At 35.2% G+C, this 21,648-nt stretch overlaps 1 protein-coding gene across 2 annotated transcripts in view; it reads right to left on the reverse strand.

Moving 5' to 3' along the window:
* Positions 1-21,069, reverse strand: part of LOC111148333 (EPH receptor A6) — an 874,015-nt gene extending 852,946 nt beyond the window's left edge. For both annotated transcript variants that reach the window (XM_022504851.1, XM_022504843.1), the window contains exon 1: positions 20,688-21,069. In XM_022504851.1, the coding sequence (XP_022360559.1) occupies positions 20,688-21,069 (382 nt within the window). The remainder of the gene's footprint in view (positions 1-20,687) is intronic.
* Between the last annotated feature and the right edge of the window lie 579 nt (positions 21,070-21,648).

Genomic DNA, 21,648 nt, shown 5'->3' on the forward strand with positions numbered 1-21,648 from the left:
TATAATTATATTATCAGATCATGTTTTTTCCCAACCTTATCTAGTTAGTTACTGTGTTTCTTTTTTATCAATTTTGAAGGAAAATATCATTTTGGGCTCTTTTCTCATCCAATGCCCTTGCAAAGAGGCATTTTAAACTCTGAAGAAATACTACCAGTTCTCTTAGTCTAGATTAGCTTTCCTAGTCTAGATCTCTTTGGCATGCTAAGAGATGATGTAGTTATTCAATTCTCATACCCTTAGGAAGACAATATAGTTTGTTGGTGAAGAAGATAAACTTTGGAGCCATGATGTCTAAATTTAAATTCTTTACTCTGTTAGTTTCCTGGAGCTGCCATAACAAAGTACCACAAGCTTAGAATAACATAAATGTATTGTGTTACTTCGGGGGCTAGAATTCTGAGACGGAGATGTCAGCAAAGTTGGTTCCTTTGGCAAGCTGACAGAGAGTATGTTTCATGGCCCTTTCCTAGCTTCTGGTAATTTGTTGGTAATCTGTGCTGTTCTTTGCCTTGTAGATGCATAACTCTAATATCTGCCTTCATCTTTACATAGCTTCTCCCTGTGTACATGTTTAAGTCCAAATTTCCTCTTTTTTTTAGAACACAGTTACAGTGGATTAGGGGCCCACCCTACGCCAGTATAACCTCATCTTAACTGATTATGTCTGCAAGAATCTTATTAAAAAAAAAAAAAGGTCATATTCTAAGGCACTAGGGGTTAAGACTTAAACATATGAATTTAGGGGGAACACAAATGAAGCCTTAGCACTCTGTAACTAGTACCCATTAACAGTGTGCCAAGTTACTTAACCTATTCTTTGTCCTGATTTTCTCACCTATAAAGTGGGGATGATAATGATAATGTTTATTTTATGGATTGTTGTAAGGATTACATAATTGAATATATTAAAGTACTTAGTATGGTTCCCAGCAAGGAGTGTGCACTCAAAAACTCAGTTTATACCACTAAGCAGCTATTTCTGAGAAAATGGTCCATAGAAAAGTAATTATTTTAAAATCAAACACTGACAATTTTAAAATCCAAGTTCCTTAAAGGCCTGTTACTAGATATTTTAAAAATACAAGTCTTAGAAACATATCAATTTTGTTCTATAGTTTAGAAATCAGTTTACTTTTTAAAGTACAATAGTCATATATGGAGGTTGGATCAGTATCGGGCACAATACTTTATGTTACAAATATTCTCATGTTAATCAGGCAAATTGCAATGACCAAAATATTGTACAATATTTTAATATAAGGAAAGTTTGGACATAGCACTAAACCATTCACCAAAAATCAAATTTATCGTAAAGCAAGGGTTGGTTCAGGCCACCTATACATTTCCTTGTTTTCTATACTGCAGAATGAAAGCTTTCATAACACGGGATATTTCATATTGTACTTAGATAAAAGCAAATATATACTATCCTGGCTTCATGAGTCTATTAAAATATACCCCCTAAATTAATAATACTCTATTGAGGGTAGTAAAAAAATGATGCCTAATTCTCCTGGTCCAAACCAGAAACTCTAAAGGCTCTAATTATACAAACTTGTATTTACTATTTACTTCATAATTAAGTTTTTAGTAAAAGGGCTAATTTTTTAAATTATTTGTATTATGTCAGTTAGCCAGCATATAGTACATTTTAAGTTTTTGATGGTAGTGTTCAATGTTTCATTAGTTGCATATAACACCCAGTGCTCATCACAACAGGTACCCTCCTTAATACCCCATCACCAAGTTACCCCATGCCCCCACCACCCTCCCTACAGTCAACTTATCTTCGAAAAAGCTTCCTTTGGACTTTGAAAGTCCAATGGAAAAGACAGTCTCTTCAATAAATTGTGATGGGAAAACTGAACAACCAAATGCAAAAGAATGAAACTACACCATTATCTTGCACCATACACAAAGATAAACAAAATGGATGAAAGACCTCAATGTGAGATAGGAATCCATCAAAATCCTAAAGAATGTAGGCAGTAACCTCTTTGGCATCAGCCACAGCAATTTCTTTCAAGACATGATTCCAAAGGCAAGCAAAAATGAACTTTTGGGACTCCATCAAGATAAAAAGCTTCTGCACAGCAAAGGAAACAGTCAACGAAACTAAGAGGCAATTCATGGAATGGAAGAATATATTTGCAAATGACATTTTGGATAAAGGGCTCGTATCCAAGATCTATAAATAACTTACCAAACTCAACACCCCCAAAACAAATAATCTGGTCAAAAAATGGACAGAAGACATGAACAGATACTTCTCTAAAGAAGACATACAAACAGCTAATAGACACATGAAAAAAAATGTTCAACATCACTAGCCATCAGGGAAATACAAATCAAAAACACAATGAGATACCACCTCACACCAGTTAGAATGGCCAAAACTAACAAGACAGGAAATAGCAAGTGTTGGAGAGGATATAGAGAAAAGGGAACCCTCTTACACTCTTGATGGGAATGCAAGTTGGTACCACCACTCCGGAAAACAGTATAGAGTTTCCTCAAGACATTAAAAGTAGAGCTACCCTATGACCCAGCAATTGCACTACTAGATAGTCACTCCAAAGATGCAGATAGAGTAAAAAGAAAAGGGGGAGGGGGCACATGCACCGCAATCTTCATAGAAACAATGTCCACAATAGCCAAACTGTGGAAGGAGCCAAGATGCCCTTCAACAGATGAATGGATAAAGAAGATGTGGTACACATATACAATGGAGCATTACTCAACCTTCAGAAAGGATGAATACACACCATTTGCATCAATGTGGATGGAATAAGGGGATTATGCTAAGTGAAATAAGTCAAACAGAGAAACACAATTATCATACGATTTGATGTTCCACTCATATCTGGAACATAAGGAATAGAGCAGAAGACCACTGGGAAAGGGAAGTAAAATGGAATGGGAAGAATTTCTCTCTCTTCTGTCTAATTGTTAGTGTATAGAAATGCAACTGATTTCTGTGCGTTGATTTTATATTACGCCACTTTGCTGAATTCCTGTATAAGTTTTAGAAATTTGGGGGTGGAATCTTTGGGGTTTTCTAAATAAAGAATCATGTCATTAGTGAAGAGTGAGATCTGACTTCTTTGTCAATTCGGATGCCTTTTTCTTATTTTTGGTGTCTGATTGCTGAGGCTAGGACTACTAGTACTATGTTGAATAACAGTGGTGATAGTGGACATCCCTGTTGTGTTCCTGACCTTAGTGGCAGCGTTTTTTTTTCCCCCTGCTCTGTGGAAAGCCTGCTTCTCCTTCTCCCACCCTCCCTGCTTGTGTTTCCTCTCTCGCTGTGTCTCTCCCTGTCAAGTAAATAAACAAAATATTTTTAAAAATATCATTTAAAGTCATACTATTCTAATAAACAAAGAAAAGGCTGTATAATCCAGGGACTTTTTTTAATTTAATTTATTTTTTTTTTAAGTAGGCTCCATGTCCAACATAGGGCTTAAATTCAGGATCCTGAAATTAAGAGTCACATGAGCCAGCCAGGCAACCCATACAGGGATTCTTTATAAAGATTTTTTTCCAAATAATTCTTCTATTCTTTTAAAACAGATTATCATTATCTTATAAGAGATACAGGTTCAGTGATTATAAACATTTTCAAGACATTAGTATTAAGAAACAATATTTAAATTTAATATCTTTGCATTTTTAATACTCTAGATATTGCTTGAAATTCTCCTTCCCATTTAGAAAGTACAGTGATCTAACAGGTTTAAGATCTGCTTTCTTTCTCCTTTGTGGTTACTAATTTGGTCTATCAGCTTTGCCAAGTAACTTAACGTCCACATAAATTCCATTAGTAAAATAAGTGCAGTAATTTATGCTGCTTACTCACCTTAGAAAGGTGGAATAAAAAAGATAAAGTGGTAGAATTAAATTAATATTGAAAAGCATTTGGTCTTTTTCTTTATTTTTCCTAGTATGACAAATCCTCCATCAATAGGAGATATATTTTTATACGTGCATTAATGGGAGAGACTGCAGAATATAAAACATGTTTAAGTTTTTCAGAGAAATAGCCTCTTTAAGTGCAAAGATGCTATCCATTTATTTTAAACTTAAATTAGAACAGATTTTCCTAATAACTACAGGCTCAAACAGGTTATATTTGGAATACTTAATGTAATATGATCTGAAATACAGTCAAAAAGATAAAAATGTACATGCACTTTAAATTTATAGTTCTTTTCATTATAGCACTAAAATGAGATACTTGGAATTATGTGAACCATTGCACGCAAGTGAAAAAAAGTTTATAGAGCAAATAGCATAAGGTTTCAGTCTGTGTGTGTGTGTGTGTGTGTGTGTGTATAGACAGAGTGGAAATAACTGCTGACAGGTTATAAGAGATACAGTAATAGCTATGTAAGCGATTTTTAAGCTTTTACACAAAACATACTAACTCAAGCTTAACATATATTTACTTCAAATATATTCTATTTCCTATCTATGATACTCATAAGCACTTAATATAGATTTCTTTCTTTTTTTAAGATTTATTTATTTTTGAGAGAGCAAGTGTGGGTAGGAGCAGAGGGAAAGAATCTTCACACAGACTCCCTGCTGAGTGCAGAGCTCCAGGTGAGGCTTGATCTCATGACCCATGAGATCATGACTTAAGTTGAAACCAAGAGTTGTATGCTCAACCAGCTGAGCCACTCAGGCACCGCTTAATACAGGATTTCTTTCTTTCTTTCTTTCTTTCTTTCTTTCTTTCTTTCTTTCTTTTTCAAGATTTTATTTATTTATTTGACAGAGAGAGATCACAAGTAGGCAGAGAGGCAGGCAGAGAGAGAGGGGGGAAGCAGGCTCTCCGCTGAGCAGAGAGCCTGATGTGGGGCTTGATCCCAGGACCCTGAGATCATGAGCTGAGCTGAAGGCAGAGGCTTAACCCACTGAGCCACCCAGGCACCCCCTAATACAGGATTTCAAACATCAAATCACCATGTCAAAAAGAACAAGGTGACAAGAAGCAGACTTGATCTCTATATCCCCACAAGATTAGGATAGCTGTCACCCTGCTATGGACTGTCATATACTTAGTTTTAAGAAGAAATACACATTAATTGCCAAAATCCTTAAAAATTATCAGTAGTTTTCCACGAACAAGAGAAAAAGCAAATGGCCACACCTCTCTTCTTTTGAGTACTTCTGAAGAACACAGACCCTTAATGCAGCTATTTCTAGTAGGTTTTTTTTTAATTATGTTATGTTAGTCACCATAGAGTTTTTGATGTAGTATTCCATGATTCATTGTTTTTATTGGAAAGGAAGCATCACACAGAGTTTAAGAATGCAGATTACTGACAGGAATTAAACAGCTTGGTGTAAAAAGGAATAACTGTAATTAATTGTATTCCCTTCTTTTTGTACCACATGGACTCTTTCTGCCAAAACTGAAAGCAATGATGCCCCCCTCATCAGATATTTTTAAAAAGGGATATTTATAACCAATACTATTCTTGATAAACACATGACACTTATTAGCCTAAGAGAAGTGGTCTGCATGCCACAATGTGCTCTCTTTTACAACCATTATAAAGCTGGGCTATGATAGCTTGCAACCAAAACAGCCAAAAATAAAATCTGAATCCGAAGCTTCGCCTATGAGATGACCCTGGTAATCCCAACCAGTTTGTATGAATCACTATTATCTTAACATTTTCTCCAAATCTGGAAATGTTGTCATTCAAAATATACCCTTGCTAGAGAGGCATTTGTCAGTGATCGCGTGTGATCAAATTAATCCTCGGGTTGCTAAAAATCGAGAGGATGTAAAGTCAGCTCCTGGCTGGATATCAGGCAGCAAGGAGAGAACAGGATTGGTAGCTGTCACTGCAAAATGTGTTTGAAAGCTCAGCATGATGAAGCTATAGGGGTGTTAGGAAATGATATAGCGTTTATCATCCAGGAAAACGGGGTTGAAGGCAAACAGAGCTCTGTTTCTTCATTTTTGCTAAGCTATTCCCCCATTTTCACTTTGGCTGGAAACTATAGCCAAATCCCTGACTTCAGGGATCATTTTCATGAGCAAAGAACAGGTGGCCAATCTACTGTATGCGTTCATAAAAGTGAAAGTGAAGCTAGTGTGGTCAAAACACATGAAACAAGATTCCATATTGTTAAAGTATCACTTTCTCTTTTGTTTCTCTAAAATCCACTTCTTATACGTTTGATCTGTATTTCCTGATAAGAGAAATGGTACACATAGCAAACACAGGAAGTGTTGTTTCTTTTCTTTTTAAAATTCTCTGTCCTCTATAAATTTTCTGTAGGAATGCTATCATGTTAGATGGATCCATGCTGCCTCCTCTGAAGGGATTAGAGACTCATTTTAGGACTAGGTGAGAAAAAAATTCCTGACCCAGCTGCTGTTCTTAACCACCTACTAGGATAGGGCCAAGTTCCTGAGGAACCTCATTTAGCTGAATAGCTAAACCTTCTATCTTCAGGAATTTATTTTGGGGGGTGGTAGTGACCTAACTGTTCTTCTCTCCTCAGAGAATTACTTCTATTTTCTATTCTCATTTTTCTGAAACATAACAGATTTTTGATAAAATTGTGCAGGTGAAGATGGAAGGATCCATTAACATCTCAGTCATGCAAACAACTTCAGATAGAAGAGCTGTTACTATCAATTTTAAACTGTCCTCTTGATTACTCTAAACTGACCCTAGAATTTCCATCAGGCTGTTTCTCTTATAAGGTTTCTTTTCTGGTTCTACCATCTCTCCCATGTTCTCTTTAGTAGCAGAACAAACTTTTCCACTCTTTCCCAAACAGGAATTTGTAACCTCTGTTGATTCACATGCACTCATTCAAGAAGTTTTTCCAAATAAAGGAAGTTACGTCTCTATGAAGATTCTCCTATTTGGGGACATTTACTCTTATTCCAATTTTTCAGTTTTATAAATAAGACTGAGAAAAAAAATCCCCATATATAAGTGTTAGCCTGTCTTCATGCATTTCCCAAGAATTTAAATTCATGAAAATAGAATTAATGGATCCAAGTGTATGAATAGGTTTCAATATTCTACTTAATTGCTTTCTAGAACAGTTTATATCTTCAAAAGAAATGTTTGATATCATAGCATCCTGGGAGACATGATATACCAACCTAAAGCCATAACATATCTAGAAAATACAGTTAAATAGGATGTGCAGAGATTCTCCACACATTTAAAAAAAAACTCAGAAAATTAACTGAGAAAAAGATCAATAGACATAATACCATAAAACTATAAAGTTCTTCAAAAATATTAACCGTTGAGAAATGAGAGCTGGGGAAGGAAACTTCTTTGCTTTTAGTTAAAGATTTAGCCTCAGATCTTGTTCAAATTCTTAGCCCCACTTTAATTGTTTTCTAGCCTTTTCCACGTGAGAAGTTTTTCAGAGCTAGACAATATTAGAAGATTGTACATGTATGTGTGGATTCAAGATAAAGTGACACTTGCAATAAAGCCATATGAACCTGCTTTTGTGTCAGCTTTGCTCCGTGCAATAAATATTCCTTCACTTGAGCCTTTCACTTGCCCTCTTTTCCATCTATAAGTAGGTATCAGCCATTCTTGTGCATGCATGTAACATTGATCAATGTGTGCATGAATCCTCAGAAGCAAATCTTTGAGGCAAAGGAATGGTGAGTGGGGAAATTTGGGAGGTTGAAGCCAATCTTGGTATCCAAACAGTAATAAACTTATTTAAAGACAACTTGAGAGAAATACTTGGGAATTAACATGACATATGTAAAGAACTTAGACATAATAAAAAATCATAATCATTCCAATTTAATAGCTTTGGCTATTTTAGAGATAAATTAAAAATAGCCAATTCACATGGAACAGTCCCTCCTTTTACACTGAAATAGACTTAAGTAAAAGTTTTAAATTGGAAGTTGAGAGCAACTGCATTGAACAGAATAATCTTGGACTTAGGGAATTAATATATCAGTGACAAATACAATAAAGAGGAAATTTGTGGGTTTTTCCCTTAGTTTTATAGGCACCATATAAGCTTTGTAAATTCTGGTGTCATGTCAGGAATAGAACTTTCCACCAAGCTAGTGGTGCATTTGGAGAATGGGATTCATGTTATAAGCATTATGTGTGTACAGTGTGGTATATATAGTCATAATCTTTTCAATTAGGATATTAAGCCTCAAAAAATATTATCAATCTAACAGAGTCTGGCAAAAAGTCAGATACCAGCAGTCTAGGTTAATCATCTCCTGTGGGAGAAAATATTTCTGGCATAGAATTAAAATAATTTTTATGACATAGCAGTAACCATATTCCAGGTTCACATAATAATTAAAGGAGAAGAAATATATTAAACCAACAATAATATCCCTTATAATGATATTTATTTTCACAGGATAGAAATAATGCCTGCACCAGCATATCATAACAACAATAAAGATAGATGCATCCAAAGATATAAGTAATCCACTATGTTTATTGGCAGATTCCTATTTTTTTTTCTATTTTTTGTAACAGATTTCATTGTTTATGCACCACACCCAGTGCTCCATGCAATACATGCCCTTCATAATACCCACCACCAAGCTCCCCCAACCTCCCACCCCCCTCCCTTTCAAAACCCTCAGACTGTTTTTCAGAGTCCATAGTCTCTCATGGTTCATCCCCCCCTCCAATTTCCCTCAACTCCCTTCTCCTCTCAGATTTTTAATTTCTTAACTAGTCATTTAAAATCCAATTTGTAAAGAGATCCGTAATTATTTTAATTGTTTTTTTTTTTTTGAGAGTACACCTTTATATTGGAGGGAGGATAAGAACCATAAAATGTTAGATTTGAAAATAAGAATATTATTGTAATTTAGGAACTAAATTGATAGTTTTAAGAGCTTTTGACATTCTAAATGTACAAATCTAAATGTCAACAGCTAATCACAGATAATCCGCTATTGATTTTTCCTTGTTTAAGAATACCAAGTTCTGGCAGCAATTTCTATCTCTATATATTTTTATAGGTACATTTTTCAAATATAAAGTGCAGGATTGATCAGACCACAATTTACTTAATTTCTCAAGACAGATATTAGGGAATACCAGCAATTTCCAAGTTTTGAAACACTACTAAAAATATTTAACAGACTTAGGAAAGAGAATTATAATAAAACAAGAAATTAACATAGTAGGAGATAACAAGAACCTATAGAAAGATTTTAATCTTTAAATTAAATATAATATAAACAATATGGGTATTGCCAATTGTACCTTCATCTAAAGGTAAAATATTCAGTAGAAAAAAACACATATAATGCTTTAAAAGATTCTGGGGTTTTTTAGTAAAAGCAGCTACCATCATTAAATATATTTCTTAAAGAACCTAATAAAACTTTGAAAGAAAAAGCCAAGTTGTACCACTTACTTGAAAGTTTTATGTTCAATGTAAGACATTACTTACTTGAATATTTACTTTGCATTTATATGCAGAATAAATTTTAATCTTTAAGTGCAGGGGAACTATTCAATGTAACTTTAAAATTGAGGTCTCTGAAGGAGTTATTCATTTTAATTCTCTTATTAGTTTCATATATTCATGATGATGAAACCTGATAAACGAGAGGCTCATTTTCATTTCCCATGGGTAACTCAAGCTTATTTGTTTGTAAAGTTTCAAGTTATTTCTCTTCATTTCATCTTTAAAATAATATATTGTTGATATTTAACTGTCAGGTATATCTCTTCCATTCCACAACACTGCCCTAAAGGTCAGGAGTAGATCTTACTTATCTCATTTCTAGCAGTCACACAAAGTAATGGCCAATATATTAAATGAATATTTATTCTCAGTGTATCCATATATTAATTCATAGAACAGTACTTTTATCTTTTCATCTCTGTAAACAACGGTTCATAGATGTGAAGTTATCTATGCAACAACTAATCCATATTATTTTGATATATAAATTAACATTTTAATTATTCACTGACACAGAAATAGCCTAATTAGTTAAACCTTAGGCGCTCAGAGCTTCCTGGCAATGGCGTGCCTTTGTATTTCCTGTGCCCAGCACAGTGGGAAAAAAGTAGCAAACATCAATATATTTCATTTAAAAATTGGATAAAGGGGGGCGCCTGGGTGGCTCAGTGGGTTAAGCCGCTGCCTTCGGCTCAGGTCATGATCTCAGAGTCCTGGGATCGAGCCCCGCATCGGGCTCTCTGCTCTCTAGGGGAGCCTGCTTCCTCCTCTCTCTCTGCCTGCCTCTCTGCCTGCTTGTGATCTCTCTGTCAAATAAATAAATAAAATCTTTAAAAAAAAAAAAAAAATTGGATGAAGGTACACTTACTATTGGGGTAGTTTGAGAATGTTAGAAAAAAATTATAAACAAACCATGTAGTTTAAGAAATGAAGTGTTTATACTTCTGTAATAAAAATAAAAATGAATAAAAAGCCCAAAGGTAACTATAGCTATATTGCAATGAAAAAGTATTTGAACACTTTATTATAGAAACAAGCTTACAGTTTTAACTGAATTTAAGGCTTGGTTACATTTTTAGGGAAAAAAAAAGAAACTTCATTTAGTTTTAATAAGCATACTAAATCTTTCAAAATCTAACCTTTAAAATAAATTCTTAAATTTTAATTCTGCTTTACTAGGTAATAGGGCTCTTGAAAAAAACAATGCATACACAGATTTCTGATCATAAACTAGAGAATATTATAAAGATTCTTACATATTTAATTTTTATTAAACAAAGAACCAAACTGTTATCTTTAATAACTTGGGTGAACTACAGTTTTTCTAAACTACAAAATGAAGTTACTATACTATGTATGCAGTGTAAGACAGTAAAAGTTATTATACCTACAATAAGTATATTTTTGCTCTAATATAGTGTCACAAATATAATAGTAAAGTTGAAGCATGTTAATTTTTACTTATTTTGAACTATAGTAAGCAATATATTATACAAACAGTATGTACTTCTGAAATTTGAGGTTTTTTTCCCAGATAAAATTGAGACCTCTTTCTGACTGCTCCCTCCCTCAATTATGCATATAAAACAACCAACTAAGAGTGAATGTTCTAGTATCCTAAAATTGTCCTATTACACTCTTGGTTTTTTGTTGAGATTTACTAATTGTAAACAAGGACACCAATGTATAGATTTCATTTAATTTTGGAAACTGACAAAACTCTTACAATTTTGTAAAATGTTCTCTACTAGTTTGCTCAGCTATTTCCTATTACATTTAATATAATTAATTATATTCATATTATATTCACTTGCAGTCACAAAATAAACATTATCTAAGTATTCTTTAAATCCAGAGGGAGTGTGGAAGAAAATTTACAGTTTGGGGTTTAAGTTTCAGCTAAGATTCTCATCAACAGACACTTCCATGCTTGCAGAAATTAAGGAATCTAAATCAGAATTTTATCCAAGATATCTAATGAGAGACCCCTTTGCCAAATGGGTTCAATTTCTAAGTAATACCATAATTCAGCTCTCTTCTATCTCTATTTTTCTTTCATTTTGGTATCTGTATAATCACTTAGCTACTGTGTCATATTTAAAAGTAAATTTCAGTTATCTAAACTATCAATTGGTCTCTGCACATTTTAATTCTCTGTACACTTCATTTCTATTATCTTCAGTTATATTAAAGTATCATCTGTCAGATAAAGGGCTAGTGTCCAAAATCTATAAAGAACTTAGCAAACTCAACACCCAAAGAACAAATAATCCAATCAAGAAATGGGCAGAAGACATGAACTGACATTTCTGCAAAGGAGACATCCAGATGGCCAACAGACACATGAAAAAGTGCTCCACATCACTCAGCATCAGGGAAATACAAATCAAAACCACAATGAGATACCACCTCACACCACTCAGAATGGCTAAAATTAACAAGTCAGGAAATGACACATGCTGGCGAGGATGCGGAGAAAGGGGAACCCTCCTACACTGTTGGTGGGAATGTAAGCTGGTGCAACCACTCTGGAAAACAGCATGGAGGTTCCTCAAAATGTTGAAAATAGAACTACCCTATGACCCAGCAATTGCACTGCTGGGTATTTACCCTAAAGATACAAACGTAGTGATCCGAAGGGGCACGTGCACCCGAATGTTTATAGCAGCAATGTCTACAATAGCCAAACTATGGAAAGAACCTAGATGTCCATCAACAGACAAATGGATAAAGAAGATGTGGTATATATACACAATGGAATACTATGCAGCCATCAAAAGAAATGAAATCTTGCCATTTGTGACGACGTGGATGGAACTAGAGGGTATCATGCTTAGCAAAATAAGTCAATCGGAGAAAGACAACTATCATATGATCTCCCTGATATGAGGGAGAGGAGATGCAACACGGGGGGTTAAGGGGGTAGGAGAAGAGTAAATGAAACAAGATGGGATTGGGAGGGAGACAAACCATAAGTGACTCTTAATCTCACAAAACAAACTGAGGGTTGATGGGGGAAGGGGGGTTGGGGGACACAAGGAACACAAGGGGAGGGGGGTTGGGGGACACAAGGAACAAATTTCTGCCTTTTAAAGTAAAAACCAAAATACATTAAGATATAATTCAACTCAAATTTAGGGACAATCATTTATTAGTTTTTGATAATTCTTATCTGGAATACATAAATGTATTTCTTAGTATACAAAATATTTATCCTTATTAACTTGCTTAAATATACCTATTAATAAACATCATAGGTAGGAAAATTTCAATTTGTTGATCTTTTTTTAATTGTGGGCAAATGTTTTCCTTATTCTAGATATTGCCCTTTATGTACTATCTAATAATGTGTTTCTCATTGCAAATTCATGTACCACAAAATATAAGTATCATAATACAGTATAACCAACCTGAAAGAATATATATCCTACCGTTATTTTAAATTTAACATAATAAATGAATATGTATATATTTACTATATGCCTAATTTTTATCAGCTCCAAATATTCACAAAGATACCTAACATTATAAGACAAAAATAACATTAATTATTTCCACCTCCTGAACATCCAGTAAAGGAGTATATTTCCAATGATCAGAAAGTAAGAATGACTTTTACACCTGAAGTTATGAAATGAAATAGGAGGAAGAGCGATGAATTCTCATTTATATCCAAGTACAGGTCATCAAGCAAGCCAAAAGCTAGAGGACTCATCAGTATCCCAGAAAAGCAGCTGAATGTATTTTTCAGAACATGGACTGAGAATACACACTGTAACCTCAATTCTTACTACAAAGGTCAATTAAAAGATATGCTTGCTGCTATTTCATACTGGAAACTTACATTTTCATTTTCAACATAAATTACAGTTTTTAATAATTAAACCACCTTAAATAAACACATCAAAATATGCCAGTCTAATATCCTTTGAACAAAAGCTCACTCCACATGTCAGTCCATGGAAAGCCATTACATATGTGAAATATATTTTGTACCATGAATATATTTTTAAGATGCACATTTGTTTTATCTTCAAATAATTAAATATATACCCATCATAAAACATTGGAAGATTCTTGTGAATCAATTTCACAAGTAAAATGCATAAAAGTTTGGTAGTATTTCTTTTCTCCCTTTCATTTCTTCCTAATAATCTCACTTATTGTAAAATTATTCATCTTATAAAAATTATCAAGTAACTAAAGATGATTCAACATCAACAGAGCAGACTGAGTTCCCAAAGAACAGAGACTATATGATAATCATCATTTTAGCCTTAGAACCCAACATAATTCCTGAGATGCTTAATATGTGATTGTTGAGTGACTTAACTTTGAAATAAAATGTAATATTAGATATTACTTTGAAGTAAGCGGTACAAAAATGTTCTATATTATGAGGTCTTATCATCAGTACTACTATATATTATCACATAAAAATGTGTTTTTAAAGCATTTCTAACTGACTTTGTATCTAGTTTTAAGGAAACAAATTTTTCTTGCCAGATCTGAAAAGAGACTGGAAACTTGTCATTGAATTATACCTTCTGGGAGGGAAATTTCTCCTTGAACCCTTACATATGGTAAGTACACTACCTAGCAAATAGTAGACCTTCAATAAATATCTGTCTAAAGAGTGGATGTTTCCATTTGGTTTTAAAATATCTACTATTGAAAACTGAAGTTGTATATCCCATAAGAAGTTAAATGTTTACTGAATGAAAATAAATATAAAAATAGCATTTTTCAGAACATTCTAAGCACTCAAGTAAAATGTGAGATTTACCATTTTGAATGTATATTTAAGAATATTTGAAAATGTTTAAATGAAGTCTCTCTAGAGTATGAATTTTCCAAATATACCCTAAGTATGTATGCCTATTAAGCTAGGACTATTTAGTTTCCCTATATTTAATAATGGTACTCATATAATATTATTAAAAGACAACTCAAAGTAATGGATAATTAACTAGACAGGGAAATCTTTTAAATGACATGCAATTTACTATTGTTTAGTGGAAAACCTGTTTCTTCCCTCCCCCTGTCCCAAGAATATCATATAACCTAAAATCTCATTTACTGTGTCTCTTAGAAACTTTCTGAACGTTGGTTTCCCTTCATTTTAGCAAAATGCAGAGAAAAAAAAAAGATTAATGGAAAATATCTGAAACACATCTATTTTATATCTAGCATCATTTAGATTTTTTTGTTTTCAATAATAATAATCTGATCCTAACAGAAATGAATAAAACTGGTGCATAAGCCAAACTTCTAAACATTGCTCTTTTTAGCTAAAAACTAGATTCTGTTGGGATTACTATACTGCTTTGTGAAGATGGACCCATTCACTTGTGCCATTATCCTCTCTGACAAAAAAAACAGCTATATATGGAAAATTATGTTAGAAATGCATTAACAAATGGCATTTGATCCAGTATGAATGCATGTTACGTATAACCACTTGAAATAGCAAAACTGTACTATTAAATTACATTTCAAACCACAGTTTGAGCTGAATAAAATAGAAAATGGGTATTTCACCCTATCCCTCATATCTCATGTCAATTATCAGTACTTATATATATAGCAAGGTAATTTTTATGGGAAGTAATTAAAAATTTGTTTGGACCCATGGGGGGAAAATGATATAAATGTTGAATATATACATTTACTTCTCTGTAAAGATAAGATGGTTCCATAAATTTTACTTCCCAAATGCACCTCAAATCCATCTTTTTTTCTCCATCTCTGTTACCACCACACTAGGTCAGGCCCCTATAACCACTCTCTTGAACAAACTGCGGCAAACTCCTAATTCTACTCTCGCCATATGCCAATTATCTCTTTGCTCACTAGCCATAATGCTCTTAAAGTGAAAATTTGTTGAACTCTCTCAACAGTTTCCCATTTTACCTAGAATAATATTAAAACACTACTTCTTACCATGACTCCTTTTCTTCTCTATAGGATCTAGTTCCTAACCATCTTTCAAACCTTACACTGTGCTACTCTGTTCGTGTTCAGTAAGCTCCAGTCACACTGAACACACATTTCTTCAAATGTGTCAAGCTCATTTCCCTTCAAGATCACTGCCCAGGCAGTTCCCTATACCTAGAATGCAGTTCTCTCTACTCTATGATTAGCTTTCTCCTCCCTAGAATGTGGCTCAAATGTCACTTCCCACTCTAATGAAATTACAAATTGATCAAAATTCTATAGACCCAGTATCTCACATATGTTGTACGCATTAAATATGCATTATTTTAAAATATTTTTAAATTATTTTTTAAAAAAGAACATGATAGGCGTAGAAAAAATTTACTCTGTATAAGTTTAGTTTGATTATAATTGACTGTATTTTGGGCAAAGTCAACCCATTTTGATTACTTAACTATATGTATTGATCTCCACTGTATTTACACTCCCCAAAAAGTGTTGAGTCAAAGACAAGGAAGAAACTTCTATTACTGCTGGAGTCTGGTTGATGTACAGTATAAAATACTATCTATCCTTTCACCATTTTGGACAAAGGCAGTATTTGGTCAGAAGTACTCAGGTGTGTGAAGAAAAAGACTGAAACACGGTGCCTGCAATGGGGAAAAAAGATTGGGAGAAGGAAATACAAGAAATCTATAATGCCTTTTGAGCTAGTTTATACTGGCAATGATGAGAGAAGAAAGAAAAGGATTTCTACTCTAATATTTTTCTTAACATTTAATTTTGTAATGGAAAAGTAATGCAAATCTATACAGAAAAGTTTGAAAATATAAAAAAGTTTAAAAATGTAAACATTAATTTGGTCTTATACCTTAGATATATATTTTTCCTCTTAAGAAAATCCAAATAAGGGGCGCCCGGGTGGCTCAGTGGGTTAAAGCCTCTGCCTTCGGCTCAGGTCATGATCCCCGGGTCCTGGAATCGAGCCCCGCATCGGGCTCTCTGCTCAGCAGGGAGCCTGCTTCCTCCTCTCTCTCTGCCTGCCTCTCTGCCTACTTGTGATCTCTGTCTGTCAAATTAAAAAAAAAATAAATAAATAAAACCACTTTATTCATGGTACTTCTGGTTTGAAGAAGAGATTCTTAAAGAACACTATAATTTTTACACATGAAAAAGTTTTTAGATATGGTCTCATACTAAACCCAGAGCAAACAATACTTATATGATCAATACATATCAAAGATTTTATCTTTCTACTTTGAATACTAATCATAGTGAATAATTATACAATGATTTATTCTATTTGTAAATATATGATAAATTTACATTGTAGGTTGTTTTTGTACTTATAGTTAATTAGGAAGGCATGTGATTACAATCTCTGCACCTTTACAACTATGAATAGTTTATCCCTAAAAATTTAATCTAGGTTAGAGTTCTTTTAAAAATATACTTTTTAAGTCATCCAGTTTCTCTCATTTAACAAAATTTTTAATATTTTCAGTAAAGTTGACTTAAACTTTCTGAAAAATTTTCGATTCATCCCTTTCTATAAATATAAGAACAGTATTTAGTTTTACAGTTCGTGAACAATACTTATGGAAGTTCAACTAATTTAAGGCTATAAATTTCATTAAGCAGATATTTTTCTGCTCAGTTATGCTCACCTGTATTTACAAACAAATCAGTAGATTTTACATTCCATTTAATGAATTCAATGAAACTAACAAATCAGACTATTGTTTTGCTTGTTTACTTAATTTGTCCTGAGTTCCCTGGAAAAAAACCAAAAGATCAACTCACACAATGTTGGTAGTAAAATGACTTCACTAGACCCTTACGTGCAAACCATATTTTGCTTGAATGAATTATTTCAATATCTGATTATTTTTGGAAACATGACCTGAAGAAATAAGTGAACTCTTTTTGGCTATACAGTACTATTTGCTAAAGCAAAGTAATCTTTGAATAAATGGACCCCTGGTGGCTACTAACCACTATAATTGATAAACTTGGTTACTTACACAGGAAACAAGATAATGCTTTATATTTACCTAAATTTCCAGAACAGAAATAAAAGCTTATGCAGAGAAAAAGTAGAATCTGTTATTTTTAAATAAAAATTGGCAAAACCTAATAAATACTGTGGTTTTAAATAGAGGGAAAAGTAATGGAATAAGAGAAATCTGAACACAAATCATGTTTTCACTTACTTGATCAGATAAAGTGATCTAGGAAGCAACTCTACTTTCCAATCGATTCAAGGAGGTTTAGGTAATAGGAAGAGAGAGTCAAATTGATTTATTTTGTCTTTATAGTGCAGAGCTTCAGAGCCAGTTAAAGGGCAAGAGATGCTTCCTATAGTCAATTTACTCTCAGTACCTTGTTAAGCACCATGTTAAAAATTAGGTAGTTCACTTTTTTGTCATTTTCATTTTACCCTGCCTAAGTATGGAAAAATAAGAGAGGGGAAGAAGGTGAATCTATTCATTTCAACCATGATAGATTTTTATATAATTTGGTAAAAACAGATAAGTAACATTAAAAAACTTACTTTGTGAATATCCTTAATCAGAAAACAAGTTATATAAAAATGAAATTTTGCCCTCTAACAAATTTAAGAAATAAAACAAATTCCATTAACTCTTAGGAAAAGTTACTAGGAAAACAAATGCTATCTCCTTAAAATTAAATAATAATCATATTACTAATATTTACTATCATGGGTATAACAAATCTAATTTACATTTTATATTATTTTTATATTGTATACGCACTGTAATGGCCTGTTTTCAGTGTTTAAAAACTGATATGTTTTAATTCATGTTATTTATGAAACTGCAAGTTAAAAAAATCACCAGAATGTTAATAATAATGTTCTGAAGTTTGACATTTTTTTAACCATTCGTTTGATGATTTCAGTATTCAAAAGTTATTTCAAAATAACATAAGGCGTAATTTCTAATCACTATGAGTTTAGACTGTATAAAGCATTTTATAAGCTATCATTTGTGTATGATAAAAATACCTGAGCATAGTTTCTCTATAATTTTGTATTGAAGAACTCCTAAATTTTACCCAGCTTAGACTTTAGGTAAAATATTAGTCAACTATAATCTTATGCATAGCCTGTGTTTCTATTGTAACAGTGAAAATTCAGAGCTTTAGTAGTCTACCTTTAATGATCCTACTTAATGGATGGGTAAACTGAGTATTATTCATTCACAAGACATTGTTTAAGCTAATTGATGAAAACCCATAAATTATATACATGGTAAATATTTTAGGTAAGACATCTTTAAAAACTATGGGAAAGTCATTACAATAAACAAATAAAAATTATTGCAAAAGGATAACAAATAACTCCTCCATGCCCTTAAATTTAATATGAATGTGAAAGGTTATACTTTAATACTTGACACATTTTGGTAGAATGGCACTTTAGTTGTTTGGAGATTCTTATATGTGTTTTATTTATGTTAGTTTCCTCAGGGCCTACGATAGTAACTGGTACATCACAGACACTTAATGAGAAACTAAATGCTGATTTAAGGAAATTATTGCATTGAAGTAACCATTAAAGATTTCTGGTAAATGACTCTCTTTAGTGAGGCTCCTAAAGAGATGTATATTAACATACTAAATACTAACATATAGTACAATATAAATGTCTGAATTTCTGATTATTAAAAATTGTTTTTCTCTCCCTACAAAAAAAGTTCAAGTAAATAATTTATGTTATTTTTTACAATGTTCTATTTTCACAGAGATATATTAAGTAACTACTCCTTCAATATGTAATGCCAATGGAAACAAATAAGGAATGTGTGTGCGGAGGTATACACCACCACAGACAAGTATGGCACTATAGGTGGCACTTATTTTCTTTATCTTCAAAGGCATGACAGTTATGTATGATTTCCAAATTTACATATGCATTTGTGATTGCAATCTAGCAGGTAAAAAAGAAAGAAAGAATGAAAGAAAGAAAGAAAGAAAGAAAGAAAGAAAGAAATTAGGAAAACATGTCAAAAGTACCAGCCATATAAATAAGAACTGATACTTATTCTGCATGATTGTCTTTCCAAGTAAAATAAAATAGTCTTATGTTGACAACAAAAAAGGCTGTGTTGTTTTACTTGCCTTCTCATTTAACCTTCTCATCTTCACAAAGCAAGTGCACACTTTCATGTCATCTGACCTCCATTTTTATATCCGCAAGTTATTTCAAGGCCTTACATGTTAATTGGTAACTATACCTTAAGTTTTATATTTGAGATCTTTAGAAAAGTGTGACATAACAGGTGACATATTGATGGTCATCACAGCGCCAACGAAAGCATCCAGCCAGGTACATGCTGGAGCCAGGTACATGCTGGAAAACTTTTATGGAGGTCCGCAGCTTGCTTCAAGGGATTTAGATTATGCAGGTGATATTTTTATAGATCCTTAAATATTCATAGCAGAAATCCACTGAGATATGTCTCATAAAGACTGTTGAACAGAAGAAAAGAAAATCTTCAAAATTCCCAGTGTTTTCTACTTGGTAAACCTGACTTCCACTTTTCACATACTACTCAGTTTCACTTTACACTTTACCTACTGAAACAAAGTCGTCTTGCTAAAAAATCTGCCAGTGACTCAACTTTATGAATAGGATATTCACAACTTGGAAATTCACACTTAATGTTTGTCTCCCCGCGCCCCACCCCCACCCCTGCCATCTCAAGGAAGAAACCACAAAAATAAATCTGGGCATCTGGTCCAGGAATAATTTCGAACAAGTCTACATTCGGTCTGGATGGGGTAAGGGGGCTGCGGCTGGGCGAGGGCAGTACAGCTACCACACGCAAAAGGCTGGTATCTGGTCCTAGAGTACAACGGGAGCTATCTGCTTTCATGAAGGCAAGTGAGAAGCTACATGTTACCGGGCTGCGAGCAACCGCGAAGGGCCGTAAGTCCGTTAAGCCTATGCCACGGAGCCTGACCTCCTGCGGAGACAGCACTGCCGGGAGAGGTCCCGCGGCCGCCAGCGGTGGGACCCAACTGCTGCTGATGCCCACACATCCGTTTAAAGACATTTGGGAGCAAAAGGGACAGCAACTCCTGAGGTCGCCGGTCCCGGCGCTCTGGTAAGCGGACATCCTTCGACCTTTCCTGTGGTGAGCCCAGAGAAGCCTACCCCGGGACGAAGTTACCTGCAGGAGGCTACCAATGCACCGGTCCACAGAGCACCCGCCTCCTCCTGCCCCCTCCCCCTTCTCCTCCCCGTCCCTTACCTTGGTTGTTGGAGACGTGACTGCAGTCGCCTGGCCAAGCCGTCAGCAGAGGTAAGAAGAACCCAAATTGCAGAAGAAATTCCCGGACTTCACAGCCCCCCATGACTCTCCCCAGCTCTCTTCTTGTCCCACTTAAAGAGAAGTGACTGCAGCGAGGCCAGGTGTTTTGCGTAGGGTAGGGGTCCGGGTCCACGTCTTCTTCCTCCTCCTCTTCCTCTTCCACCCGGCCCGCAGGAGGTGTCCCGGGGCGCCCCCCGCGCGAGGCCCCGGGGACAGGGCACGAAGGTCCAGGCTGCCCAGGTGCAAGCGCAGCTGCTTCGGAGGAGGACGCTGCCTGCGGCGCCAGGGACCTCCTGGCGGCTGTAAGCGAGCGGAATTGCATCCACCACCGTGTCCCGCTCGCGCGAGGACTATTCACTTGGGCCCGGGAGAGCGCGCGCGCAGGAGCGAGCTCGGGCTGTGGTTTGGGGGAGGGGAGCGAGGTGGCGGGGGAGGGCGCCTCACGGGGGTAATAAGGGGAGGGACGACCAGGTGCAGCGGGCAGTTCAGGCGGCCCGAGAGCCTCTCCGGACTGACGTGGGGACTTGCGGAGCCAAAAGACGGAGAGACACAGCAGCTGTGAAGTGGCACGGGGATCGCGGGCACTCCTCGGGCCGGTGTGGCCAGAGCCGAGCAACCCAGGTGGCTCCGCGAGGCCGCGAGTAGTCCAAGCGAGCTTACGTACGGGCTGCGCCCCCAGCACCTCGCCTAGGTGGCGACAGCAGCGCTTGTACAACCGACACCTCCAACTCCGCCGCGTGCGCGAAGAGCCTCGGCCTTGGCAGCCGCTTTCTATGCATCTCTGAGGCCGGACTTAGTCCCCCAAGCACTTTGCTTCCCATTTCCCGGCAGCAGCGCGGAGCGCTTTAGGACTAGTCAGCCCCTGCCACCGCTTCCCCCTGACTTCATATTTCCGCCGCTG

This window comes from Enhydra lutris, unplaced genomic scaffold, assembly GCF_002288905.1.
Source record: "Enhydra lutris kenyoni isolate GAN:26980312 unplaced genomic scaffold, ASM228890v2 scaffoldscaffold2, whole genome shotgun sequence".
NCBI classification, from domain to species: domain Eukaryota; kingdom Metazoa; phylum Chordata; class Mammalia; order Carnivora; family Mustelidae; genus Enhydra; species Enhydra lutris.